Genomic DNA, 12234 nt, shown 5'->3' with positions numbered 1-12234 from the left:
TAACTTACTTGTCCCAACATTGCCCATGTTTTGAAGGATACAGTTACCAGATTCGGTTTGCAGCAGGTTGTGGGGGAAATAACGGGAAGGAATAAAATAGTTGGCCTGTGCTTTCAAGTCCACCTGTCATATTGCATCTGTCCATAAATACATTTGTAGGAGTTCTGGAGGTCAAAAGAACATTAGTGTACATCTCCTCTAACTTTTTAGAGCCACTACCAGTACCAAGTTCCTCAGGATCAATATGCTATGGTCACCATTGGGCAGAAACTGAACTGGACGTGTTGTGGCCAAACGCTGTGGTGATTCTTCTGACGACCAAAAACCTCTCCAATTATCTACAAGACTCATCAGAAATCTGACGATATTCTATACTTTCCTGGATTTAAAAATACTCGTCAGTCAACTTTAGCAAAGACCGAGCTCTGCTTGTTTAAACATCTAGTTTAAAACTAGTTTTTTCATCATTGGTGCATTATGATTATGTGTCTGCAGATGATATTGCATCATACCAAGATTTACTTTGGGATGATTTTTAAATCCATGACCTCATTCAGCAAGAAGGGTTTATGCAGCAGCTGCATGAGAACAATATCACCTCCGGTTTCCCTCCCGGTAACACATCATTCTGATTTGGATGTAAATTGCCAGAGCTTTAACCTCACAGGATTAACGTTCTCAAACTACATATGTGGGAAGCTTTTCAGAATTTGTTCACCTTTTGGAGACTGGTGGTTCAGAAAGGCCGTTGTCCAGAACTTGGAAGGAAATTTTAGTTTGGTTTAGTTTAGAGATACAGTGCGGAAACAGGCCCTTTGGCCTTCTGAGTCTGCACCGACCATCGATCTCTGCACATTAACACTATCCTACACACACTAGGGACGATTTACATGTGTACTAAGCCAATTTACTTACATACCTGTACGTCTTTGGAGTGTGGGAGGAAACCAAAGATCTCGGAGAAAAACCATTGGGTCACAAATTCCATACAGACAGCACCAATAGTCAGGATCGAACCCGGGTCTCTGGTGCTGCAAGCGCTATTACACAGCAACTCTATTGCCGCGCCACTGTGCCACTCCTAAAATCGAAACAATTCTGCCAGTGAAATCCACATCGCAGGAATTCCACATTTTACATGGGGAAAAAAATGTTTGCCCTTCTCATAGTCTGTTGCATTCTATTACCTGGACGTGAGATACCCAGACTATTGTGAGCAACAGAATGGTGGTTCCTCGGGTCATGTAGTCATTGTTAAACAGCATAGAAACAGGTCATTTGGCCCACCAAGTCGATGCTAGCTGTAAAGTACCAGATCTTCAGAGATATGCACGTCCAGGAATTGGAAATTGTTTACTCTCTCTGCCGAAACCCATTGATAAGGACAGGTTTGTGTATCCTCAACTTTCCACTTCTGAAGTCAACAATCAGGTCCTTGGACTCACTGACATTAAAAGAAAGGTTGTTGTTTTGGACCCATTCCAATAGATTTTCAATCTCCTATACTCATCATCATTACCCATTATTCGTCCAACAAAGGTGGTCTTGTCTGTCAATTTGTAGCTGGTTTTGGAACAATGTCTGGCTGCACAGTGTTCACAAGCTATAGGAGTAGAATTAGGCCATTCAGCCCATCAATTCTACTCTGCCATTCAATCATGGCTGATCTCTGCCTCCTAATCCCATTTTCCTGCTCTCTTCATAACTCTTGACACCCATTCTAATCAAGAATTTGTCTATCTCTGCCTTAAAAATATCCACTGACTTGGCCCCCCTAACCTTCTGTGGCAATGAGTTCCACAGATTAACGACCCTCTGACTAAAGGAGTTCCTCCTCGCCTCCTTTCTAAAAGAGCACCTTTTAATTCTGAGGCTGTAACCTCTGATCCTAGGCTCTCTCGCCAGTGGATACATCCTTTCCACATCAACTCTGTCTTTCATTATTCTGTAAGTTTCATTGAGGTCCCGCCTCAACCTTCTAAACTCCAGCGAGTAGAGGCCCAGTGCTGTCAAACGCTCATCATATGCTAACCCACTCATTCCTGGAATCAGTGATGGATATAAAGTGAGCAGAGCAGGGGACTGAGCAGTCTTCCTATCTGCACTTCCTATTGTGTGGTGATCAGAATACTACAGTGCACAGTACTCCAGAAGTGGTGTAAATTACATTATAGACAGTTACCTCCCTGCTCTTATATTCTGTGAACCCGTAAATGAAGGCAAATGTCCAAGATGCTTTCCTTACCATTTTTTCTACCTATCTTCAGAGTTACTTGGACTTGTGCATTGTGTTTCCACTGCTCCCTATTATTCATTGTGTCTGTCCAATCCTTATTAGTCCTCCCAAAGTACATTCCCAAGCCCTTACCAGGATTAAATTCCATCTGCCATTGCTCTACCCATTTTACAAAATGATTTATGTTATCCTGAGGAGCCTATGACTACCCTGCTCACTATCAGCAACACCAATGATTTTCAAGTAATCTGCACACTTACTAATCTTGACTCCCATGTTCGTATCCAAATCATTAATCCCTTTCTTTCCAAGTGTAGATTAATCCTACTTTGCAGATTGTTTTCTGCTATCTTCTCTACTGATTAATGGAAACAGAAGGAACTGCAGATCATGGAATCTTGAGCAAAACACAAAGTGCTGGAGTAACTCAGCGGATCAAGCAGCATCTGTGGAGGACATGAATAGGGGACGTATCAGGGTCGGGACTGACCTGCTGAGTTAAGCCAACCCTTTGTTGGCTTGTGTTTCAATACTGATTATCTGGGTTATCCCTGCAGTCCTTTTTTGAATAAAGTTTTATACTTTGCTCTCCTACAACAAATTTATTCTGTGAGTTGTCTTTCAATTTCCTTGTTTCAAATATGCTTTGGGAAGAATGAACAATATTTATAATCATTTATTCTTTTTTTCTAGGAGGTATGGATGTATGCTGTGTATGTAAAGCACGATGTCACACTATATTCCTTTCAGATAAGGTATTACAAGAACTGATATCTTTTTGCTACTGGTTTGATTGTGAAACTGTACAACTCCTCCCCCCTCCGTCGTGGGAGGGACTGACCCCCCCTCCCCAACCTTTGCACATCCCCAATCCTTTCCACTCGCCACTTTAATTTCATGGTTCATGTATTTTATGGTTTTATTACTGTTGACAGATCAATTTCCCTCCTGGGAAAGTTTCATCGTATCATATTCTTCCTCCCAATCTTTTTCGATCCCACTCTTACTGTAACATCTGTCAGTTGGATGATTACAGAGGTAGTAATTTCATCGGAGTAGTAAATTTATCTGAGTAGTATCATTTCTTTAGTTATTTAATTAATTATTCAATTGTTTATTTTTATAAATTTTCAATGCAGATATTTATAAATGACATTAATTTACCTCCGTTAACTTCCGTTGTATGTTGAATTAGTCAGTTACCTCAACAATGAACTTGGCATTGAAACATTACTTAACATTTGAGTGGATTTTTATAATATAATATTTGAGTGGATTTCATAATATGAATAGCCACAAATTAATTTGAATTAATGAGAACTATTTGATGAAACTGTTCCCTTTTTGTTCATTCAGATGATTTTTTTAAAAATGGGACTGTTAAGAAACATGTGGATTTTAATAAATCGTACTGTGCCTCATGAATAAAACCTCAATGAATAAATCAATTTGGGGTGCTCTCTAAAACAAATATAGCGTGTCAAATATAATAAGTGTAAAACAAATAAAACATTTCATGTACTGCTCAGAAGTATCACTTTGTACTACTTCCATTACACATGTCTATTAAGCCAAACTGGTGTATTTACATTACATTTAATACCTAATCTTATAGTCTTGCCAAATTTCAATTTGCGATGTGGCCATCTGCCTGACACTTGGCTTTGGCACCAGTAAGTGTCTGTTTACAGACTTGCCCTCTCCTAGATACCATCTTACCGTCCTAAATACATCCCACCCCTTAACCACAATTTAAATTGTGACCTGACACAGACCTCTTCTCTAGTATGTGACACGAGGCACATATCAATATCTGGATGGAACACTTTTCCAGCTTGCACTTTCCGAAAGCCTATCATGGCTAGAAAGAAGGAACTGCAGATGATGGTTTACAAATAAAGTGCTGGAGTAACTCAGTAGGTCAGGTAACATCTCTGGAGAACATCGACAGCAGGTGATGCTGCCAGATCTGTTTTGTTACTCCAGCATTTTGTGGTGGTTTTTAGCCTAAAATAACTGATAGGCGGTGGGAAACTGAAAGGAGCAAATAAAAAAAGAACCACATAAAATGCATTTAAAATCCCCCCCACCCCCCTCTGTTATTGGGTTTCTGAACAGTCCTTCCAAAGGCTAGAGTACTATCTGATTCACCTCCACCCCATTGCGGACATTGGGCTTTGTCTATGGAACTGATGCACTACAAAGCTGAGAACTACATTCTGCACTCTGTATCTTTCCCTTTGCTCCACCTATTGTATTTTGAGTTGATTGTATTAATGTGTAGTATTACATGATCAGATTGAATAGCATGCAAAACAAAGCTTTTCACCGAGCATAGGTACACATGACAATATTAAACCCAAACCTAAAAATAAATAGAGACAAAGCGAAGCAGAGTAATACACAGAAAACAAAAGCATCTTGAGCAAAACACAAAGTGCTGGAGTAATTCTGAGTCAGACAGCATTTGGGAAGGGAATGGATAGATGTTGTTTTGGGTCGGGAACATTTTGAGGCTGATTATAACGTGGGGGGGAGGGTGTTGAGGGGGAAAGCTGGAAAAGAAGTGGGGAGAAAGACTGGGGAGTGATAGGTGAATACAGGTGAGACGGGTTGGATTGGCAGACAGGTGAATGAAAGGTAGAGATGAAAAAGAGACAAAAAGATGTCAGATAAGGAGAGGAGTGAAGTGAAATGTTTAAGCCAGAGGATTGTGCTGTGGTCAATCCGACAGTCATTGGTACCTTTCTTGGCATTGCTGATGTGGGCATCCTTGATCTCTTGCTTGGATGATGACATAATCTATCCCGTGCCAATGCGTGGATGGGGGTATTGTATGAGGTCTTGTGCTTGTCTCTGACGAAACCAAGTCAAGTCAAGTCAATTTTATTTGTATAGCACATATAAAAACAACCCACGTTGACCAAAGTGCTGTACATCAGTTCAGGTACTAAGAACGAACATACAATGGCACACAAACATAACAGCACATACATAAACAGTTCAGACTTTCATTATGGCATGGCTACTTTCCTTTCCAGGGGATTCTGATCGTTCTGAGCCTTGCAATAAAGTTTCCACCAGCAAAGGTGTGTTAACCTCCCAATACTAGTAAAACATGCTTCTACCACTGTCGCTTCAGGCTATAGCTGGCACCTTCCTGCCACCAGCATTTTAATATTTCTTTATCATCATTCTTTTTTTTTGTAGTCTGTGGTATCAAAAGCTGTAATCAAATTAATTAAACAAATATATTAATGATCAAGGGTTCCAACAATATTGGAATTATTAGTTCTGATAAACTGCTTTTGCTCTGCATCTGTCTGTTATGTTGATTGGGTGAGTTCTTCCCAGCATTAACGGTGTGAAAAATGATAATTTTTATTGCATTGCGGGTTTTGGGCATCAGATTATCTAGTAGTCATCATTTAAGGTGACCAAGATTCCTTGCTGGTATATAAAAACTAAGACACCATAAAGAAAGAATATGTTCAAGTGCAAAGTTCAAAACCACTTTATTTGTCCCCGTGGGACAATTTACAAAGGCACATAGAGTAGTACAAAAACTATTTGAGGGGGGGGGAGGGGGAATTAGCAGGGTGAGCTTGTGGTTGGGGTCAGGGGTGGTTGGCAGTTGAGGAGCTGAACAGCGTTGGGGACAAAGGTTGCCCTTCTCTGTGTCTTACTGCCTGGGCAGCGAAGCCGGCATCCTGAGGGGAGCCACTCAAACGCAGAGAACAGGACGCATGAGGGGTCCTTTAATATAGGGCCTTTTATAACCTTAAGACATTCCCATAGACTTTTTAGCCAATGAAATGTTTTTGGAAGGTGGTAACATTTTAATACAGGAAAAACAGCAGCCAATATGAGTACAGCATTGTCCCACAAAACCAATGAAGTTAATTTAGCAGGTCATCTGTTTGTTGAGAAATAAACATTGTAAGACCAGGAGCTTTAGTAGCAAGCCATTTTCTGCCTCAATGCCATTTTCCTGAACTATACCTATAATTAACAATCATAAATTGATTGATTGCTGATTTTGAATGAAAATGCTTTCAATAATTTCAAAGATTCACTACCTCCTGTGAGAAAGAATTTCCTTTCAATTCACTTCTAAATAGCTTTGCTCATGTTCAGAGATTTTAACCCTTGGTTCTAGACTGGTCAGTCAGAGGATGGATGAGCCCTTCATCAAGCCTTTCGAGCCCTGTTAGAATTTTGTGATTTAAAAAAAAAAAAGAGATTTCCTCTCTTCTGAAAAAGGATCTCAACCTGAAATATCACCTATTCCTTTTCTTCAGAGATGCTGTCTGACCCTCTACTTTACTCCAGCTTTTTGTTTCTAGCTTTGATTTAAACCAGCATCTGCAGTTCCTTCCTACATACCATTGTCAGAGTGAGACCCAGCCCAAATTGGAGGAACAGCACCTCATATTTTTCTTGGGTAGTTTACACCCCAGCGGTATGAACATTGACTTCCCAAACTTCAAAATAGCCCTTGCTTTCCCTCTCTATCCCCTCCCCTTCTCAATTCTCCCACCAGTTTTACTGTCTCTGTCTACATTCTATCTTTGTCCCGCTCACTCCCCTGACATCAGTCTGAAGAAGGGTCTCGACCTGAAACGTCACCCATTCCTTCTCTCCAGAGATGCTGCCTGTCCCACTGAGTTACACCAGCATTTTGTGTCTACCGGAGAACATTGGCTTGGTCGGCTCAAAAACTCCTGATACATCACACCCTCCATCTCTGGAACAGTCTACTAAACTACACTGCAATCCCTCAATTGCCAAATATATCCTTACTACCTCAGGAGACCAAAACTGTCCACATTATTCCTGGTGATGTCTTACCAATTGCAGCAAAACTCCAGTACTCAAAATAAGAATCAAGCTAACATTTGCAGCCTTAATCATGGATCTTAATCAGGGATACTGAGTTGGATGATCAGCCATGATCATATTGAATGGCGGTGCAGGCTCGAAGGGCCGAATGGCCTACTCCTGCACCTATTTTCTATGCTTCTATCTTTGGTGAACCCTCCTACTCTGCATTTTGTGATACCTCCTGCTCTCTGATTCAGATTGTGGCATGGAATTTTCATCTGGTTGCCTTGGTTTAATGTCTCATCTGACAGGCTGCACAGAAGTATTAGCTTAAATCTGATGTGATTTGAATCTACAAGCTTTAGATACAGACTGAATGCAGCCATTGAACTAAAACAGGCACTGATTCAGGTAATTGATAGAGCTGTTAAGCAGAATTGGAATAGTTTAATGTTACACTTAAGGCTTGGTAAAAATATACTACTGTTTAGTTTAGAATGAATTTGGAAAGAAAACTTTACTGTTAGTTGAATGGTTGGTTTATTTTTTGATATGTTCTTCATAGCCACAGTCAAGTATTATAAGCTTGGTAGTATTATGACCATTTAACATTCTTTGAAGGGCACTGCCATTTTGAATAATGAAGCCATTCAATTACAATTGTAAAATTTGCTGGTACAGAAAACCATTATATAACTGTAACCAGCAAAAACCAATCTGCTGGAAAACTCGAGCAGCATCTCTAGAGAGGTGAAGTTTTAATTGTCTGTGTTCCATGACCAAGAGCCATTGCAAGTCATTAAGAACATAAGTGATGGGTGTTTAGAGATACAGCGTGGAAACAGACCCACAGAGTCCATGCCGAGCATCGATCACCCGTACACTAGTTCCATGTTGCCCCACTTTCTCATTTTACATACTAGGAGCAATTTACAGAAGCTAATTAACCTACAAACCTTCACATCTTTGGCATGTGGGAGGAAACCGGAGCATCCGGAGAAACCCCACGCTGTCATAGAGAGAATGTACAAACTTCACATAGACAGCAGAAGTCAGGATCGAATCCGGGTCTTTGGTGCTGTGAGGCAACACTCTACCACTGTGCCATTGTGCAGCTCTTATGCATATTGAGTGATGCATATTAGATATGGGCAGCAGAGTTTTGTTTGAGGTAATGATTATGGTAGCGAATAAGATGTTTGCTAGAAGAGCAAATGTTAATGAGAGACAGTGACATAGGGTTTCAGTGACAGATAAACTGAAATAGTTTCATTACTTTTGCTTCTCGGACTGGAGCCCTGTGACTAGTGGTGTGCCTCAGGTTTCGGTGTTGGGCCCATTGTAGATTTGTCATCTACATCAATGATTTGGATGAGAACACACAGGGCAAGATTAGCAAGTTTGCTGATAATACTAAAGTGAGTGGTTTTGCAGATAGTGAAGATGATTGAAGCAGGATCTGGATCGGTTGGCCAGTTGGGTGGAGGAATGGTTGATGGAATTTAACAGAGAAGTGTGAGGTGTTACATTTTGGGACGTCTAACAAGAGCAGGACCTACGCAGTAAATGGTAGGCCTATAGGTAGTGTTGTAGAGCAGAGGGGTTTAGGAGTACAGGTGCATGGTTCCTTGAAGGTCGAGTCACAGGTAGATAAGGTGGTCAAAAAGGCTTTTGACACTTTGGTCTTCATCAGTCAGTATTGAGTATAGAAGTTGGGAGGTCATGTTGTAGTTGTATAAAACGTTGGTGAGACCGTATTTAGAATGGTTGTGTCCAGTTCTGGGCTCCATATTATAGGAAAGATATTGTCAAGCTTGAAAGGATTCAGAAAAGATTTACGAGGATGTTGCCAGGACTAGAGGGTGTGAGCTATAGGGAGAGGTTGAGTAGGCTGGGTTTCTATTCCATGGAGAGCAGGAGGGTGAGGGGGGATCTTATAGAGGTGTACACAATCATGAGAGGAATAGGTCGGGTAGATGCACAGAGTCTCTTGCCCAGAGTAGGGGAATCGAGGACCAGAGGACATGGGTTCAAGTTGAAGGGGAAAAGATTTAATAGGAATCCGAGGGGTAACCTTTTCACACAAAGGGTTGTGGGTGTATGGAACAAGCTGCGAGAGGTAGTTGAGGCTGGGACTATTCCATCGTTTAAGAAACAATTAGACAGGTACATGGATAGGACAGGTTTGGAGGGATATGGACAAAGCGCAGGCAAGTGGGACTAGTGTAGCTGGGACATTGTTGGCCGGTGTGGGCAAGTTGGGCCGAAGGGCTTGTTTCCTCACTGTATCCCTCTATGACTCTACACCAAACTATCAGAAAGCACATTTGGTCAGTCGCCTTTCTTCAGTACATAAAGATATGTTTAAAGGAATCTTTTTTTTTTGTCCATAATATAGTTCTAATTTTTTCTTACAGATGGATCCAGATCTTAAAGCACTTTTTACACAGCCAGAGAAAGTTTGTGAGATGTATTTAAAGGAGTTTATGCAGGTAAGTAATATCTGACGTTATCGCAGAATGGAGAAATTTGATTAGGTCTAACTGCACAGTCACAATTGTGATTTTAATTGCACTCGTAGATTATGGACTTCCAGGAAAAACACAGACGACATTTGTGCGCAAAAGAAACAGAAGAGGTAATGTGCTCTCTTAATACAAGTACTCTGAATCTGCTGTTGCTATAAATGAACCTCAATGCAAAAAATGAAAACCTAATGAAATTCATTCAATGACAATATCCATAGAGCAACTTTTCTCTATTGTAGTACAACATGTTTATTGCAGAATATTTCTTGACAACCCTGCACAAGTCAATGAGTCAGAGGAGGGTTGGAGTATATGACTAATATATTTATATAGATACCACCAATTTCTTGAATTTGAGATTATGATGATAATCAGGGCGGCATGGTGGCGCAGCGGTAGAGTCGCTGCCTTACAGCGAATGCAGCGCTGGAGACTCAGGTTCGATCCTGACTACGGGCGCCGTCTGTACAGAGTTTGTACGTTCTCCCCGTAACCTGCGTGGGTTTTTTCCGAGATCTTCGGTTTCCTCCCACACTCCAAAGACGTACAGGTATGTAGGTTAATTGACTGGATAAATGTAAATATTGTCCTTAGTGTGTGTAGGATAGTGTTAATGTGCGGGGATCGCTGGGCGGCGCGGACTCGGTGGGCCGAAGGGCCTGTTTCCGCCTTGTATCTCTAAATCTAAAAAATCTAAAATGATAACGTGCCAGCTGACATCGGGTTTTGTCGTATAATATTTTTGATCACAAGGAGAAGAAAGCAACATTGTTCAACTGGGAGGATTTCATGGAATTTTACCCAACATCAAACAAGAAAAATAATTTGCAATCTTGGGGACATATTTATTTGTTGTTTTAAATGCAATGACAAAGTAACTAAAAGTAAATGAATGACTAATGCAATTTTTGTCTAATGGAATATAAAATGGTCAATCAAAGGTCTATACTTCAAATTACTTCTGCATTGTTATCATTGGGAAGATAGAAATAGAGATTTAAAGAGTCAGTGGTCACTGAAGTTTACCAGCAATATGTTTACATATTTCTTTTATCTAGAAAGCAAAGTTGAAAGCCTATGTGGAACACATCACACAGAGCAAAGAACAATTACAACGGTAAGCATTTCTTCATCTTAGTTGTGGTATTTAAGTCATGTTAGGACTACTACAAAAGGTTTTGCACTAGATCTTGAAAGATGTATTACATTTGTGAGCTGCCTATTGTTAAGTGGTTGCAACATGTTGATTCAATGCCTCTGGTGTATTTCCCAAAGCTGAGGGATATTTTTCTTCAAGTTTTTTTTTTCTCCTCTTGTCATCACCACACTATCCTCGCCACCTATGCACTAATTAAATTGATTGATTGAAAGGTGCAGCATGGAACCAGGTCCCTCGGCTCACTGAGTCCACTCCGACCGTCGATCACGCTAGACACTAAAGGCCATTTACAAGACCCAATTTACTTATACACCAACACGTCATTTGATGTGGGAGGAAGCTGAAGTTCCCGGAGGAAACCCACGCAGTCACTGGGAGAACATGCTGTGAGGCCGCAGCTCTACCGGCAGCACCACTGTGCCATCCCGTCAATTAGTTATTTGATGCTATCTCACTGTATTTAATTTCTGGGCTACATATAACTGGTTTGGTATAGCTGTTTTGGTGCTTCTCATCATAAATGAGAGGGGCACATTTTCTCTTTTCAATGAACCATGGCCATGTCTTTTAAATTTCTGGGCTATGCCAAATCCTAACAACTCTCAATACAATGAAAATTGAATAGACTCAATAAAGGCAGCCAGTCTGCTTCACCAGATTAGGAGAGAAAGAAAGGCCTGCAGATGCCAGTTTACCAAGAAAACGCACAAAATGCTGGAGTAACACCACGGCATCCTACCCTGGAACTCAATGCATCCATGGAATTGCATGGGAGAGACAATTGCAGAAAAATTCACAGGACTCCTAATAGAAAACAAACTATAGACAATTCCCATTCTACTTCCTTGGCCAATTGAGAGCGGTGCAACACATTACTTTTACCATGAATATGCTGACTATTATAAAATGTGATTTCTGCCCTAGAGTCCAGCTCAGTGCTGAAGGTTATGTCAACATATACCCTGTAAGCCAGAAGTGCGTCTCGCTAATCAGTGCATGGAGAAAATACAAGGAGTAAGGGTGGAGATCACTAGGGTTATAAAGGAGATATCTAAATCTCCTCTTGTACACAGGGGAGGTACAAGAGTCAAACAGCACAGAAACAGGCTTTTTGGTGCAATTTGACCATATTGATTAAGATGCCATCTAAACTATTCCCAATTGCCCGTGTTTGATCTATGTCCTTCTAGACCTTTCCTATCTATATACCTGTCCAAATGTCTTTTAAATGTTGTTTTTGTATCTGCCTCAATCACTTGCTCAGGCAGCTCAGAAGGGCGGGACTTTAAAGATACAGTGCAGAAACAGGCCCTTTGGCCCACTGAGTGGGCGCTGACCAGCGATCACCCAGCACTATCCTACACATTGGGTACAATTTTACAACATTACCGAAGCCACTTAACATACTTAAGTATGTTTTTGGAGTGCATTTTTATCTTTATTTTGATTGTCACCTAGCAATAATTTTTTTTTCAGTTTACTTTTTA

At 40.7% G+C, this 12234-nt stretch overlaps 1 protein-coding gene across 2 annotated transcripts in view; it reads left to right on the top strand.

Moving 5' to 3' along the window:
- Positions 1 to 12234, top strand: part of LOC144598725 (putative E3 SUMO-protein ligase RNF212) — a 64677-nt gene that overhangs the window by 11522 nt on the left and 40921 nt on the right. For both annotated transcript variants that reach the window (XM_078409076.1, XM_078409066.1), the window contains exons 3-6: positions 2930 to 2991; positions 9478 to 9552; positions 9642 to 9698; positions 10647 to 10705. In XM_078409076.1, coding sequence (XP_078265202.1) covers positions 2930 to 2991; positions 9478 to 9552; positions 9642 to 9698; positions 10647 to 10705 — 253 coding nt within the window. The remainder of the gene's footprint in view (positions 1 to 2929; positions 2992 to 9477; positions 9553 to 9641; positions 9699 to 10646; positions 10706 to 12234) is intronic.

Source organism: Rhinoraja longicauda, chromosome 1 (genome assembly GCF_053455715.1).
Source record: "Rhinoraja longicauda isolate Sanriku21f chromosome 1, sRhiLon1.1, whole genome shotgun sequence".
Taxonomy (NCBI): Eukaryota; Metazoa; Chordata; class Chondrichthyes; order Rajiformes; family Arhynchobatidae; genus Rhinoraja; species Rhinoraja longicauda.
The sequence above is the reverse complement of the archived record's forward strand: the minus strand, read 5'-3'. Positions and strand labels throughout refer to the sequence as shown.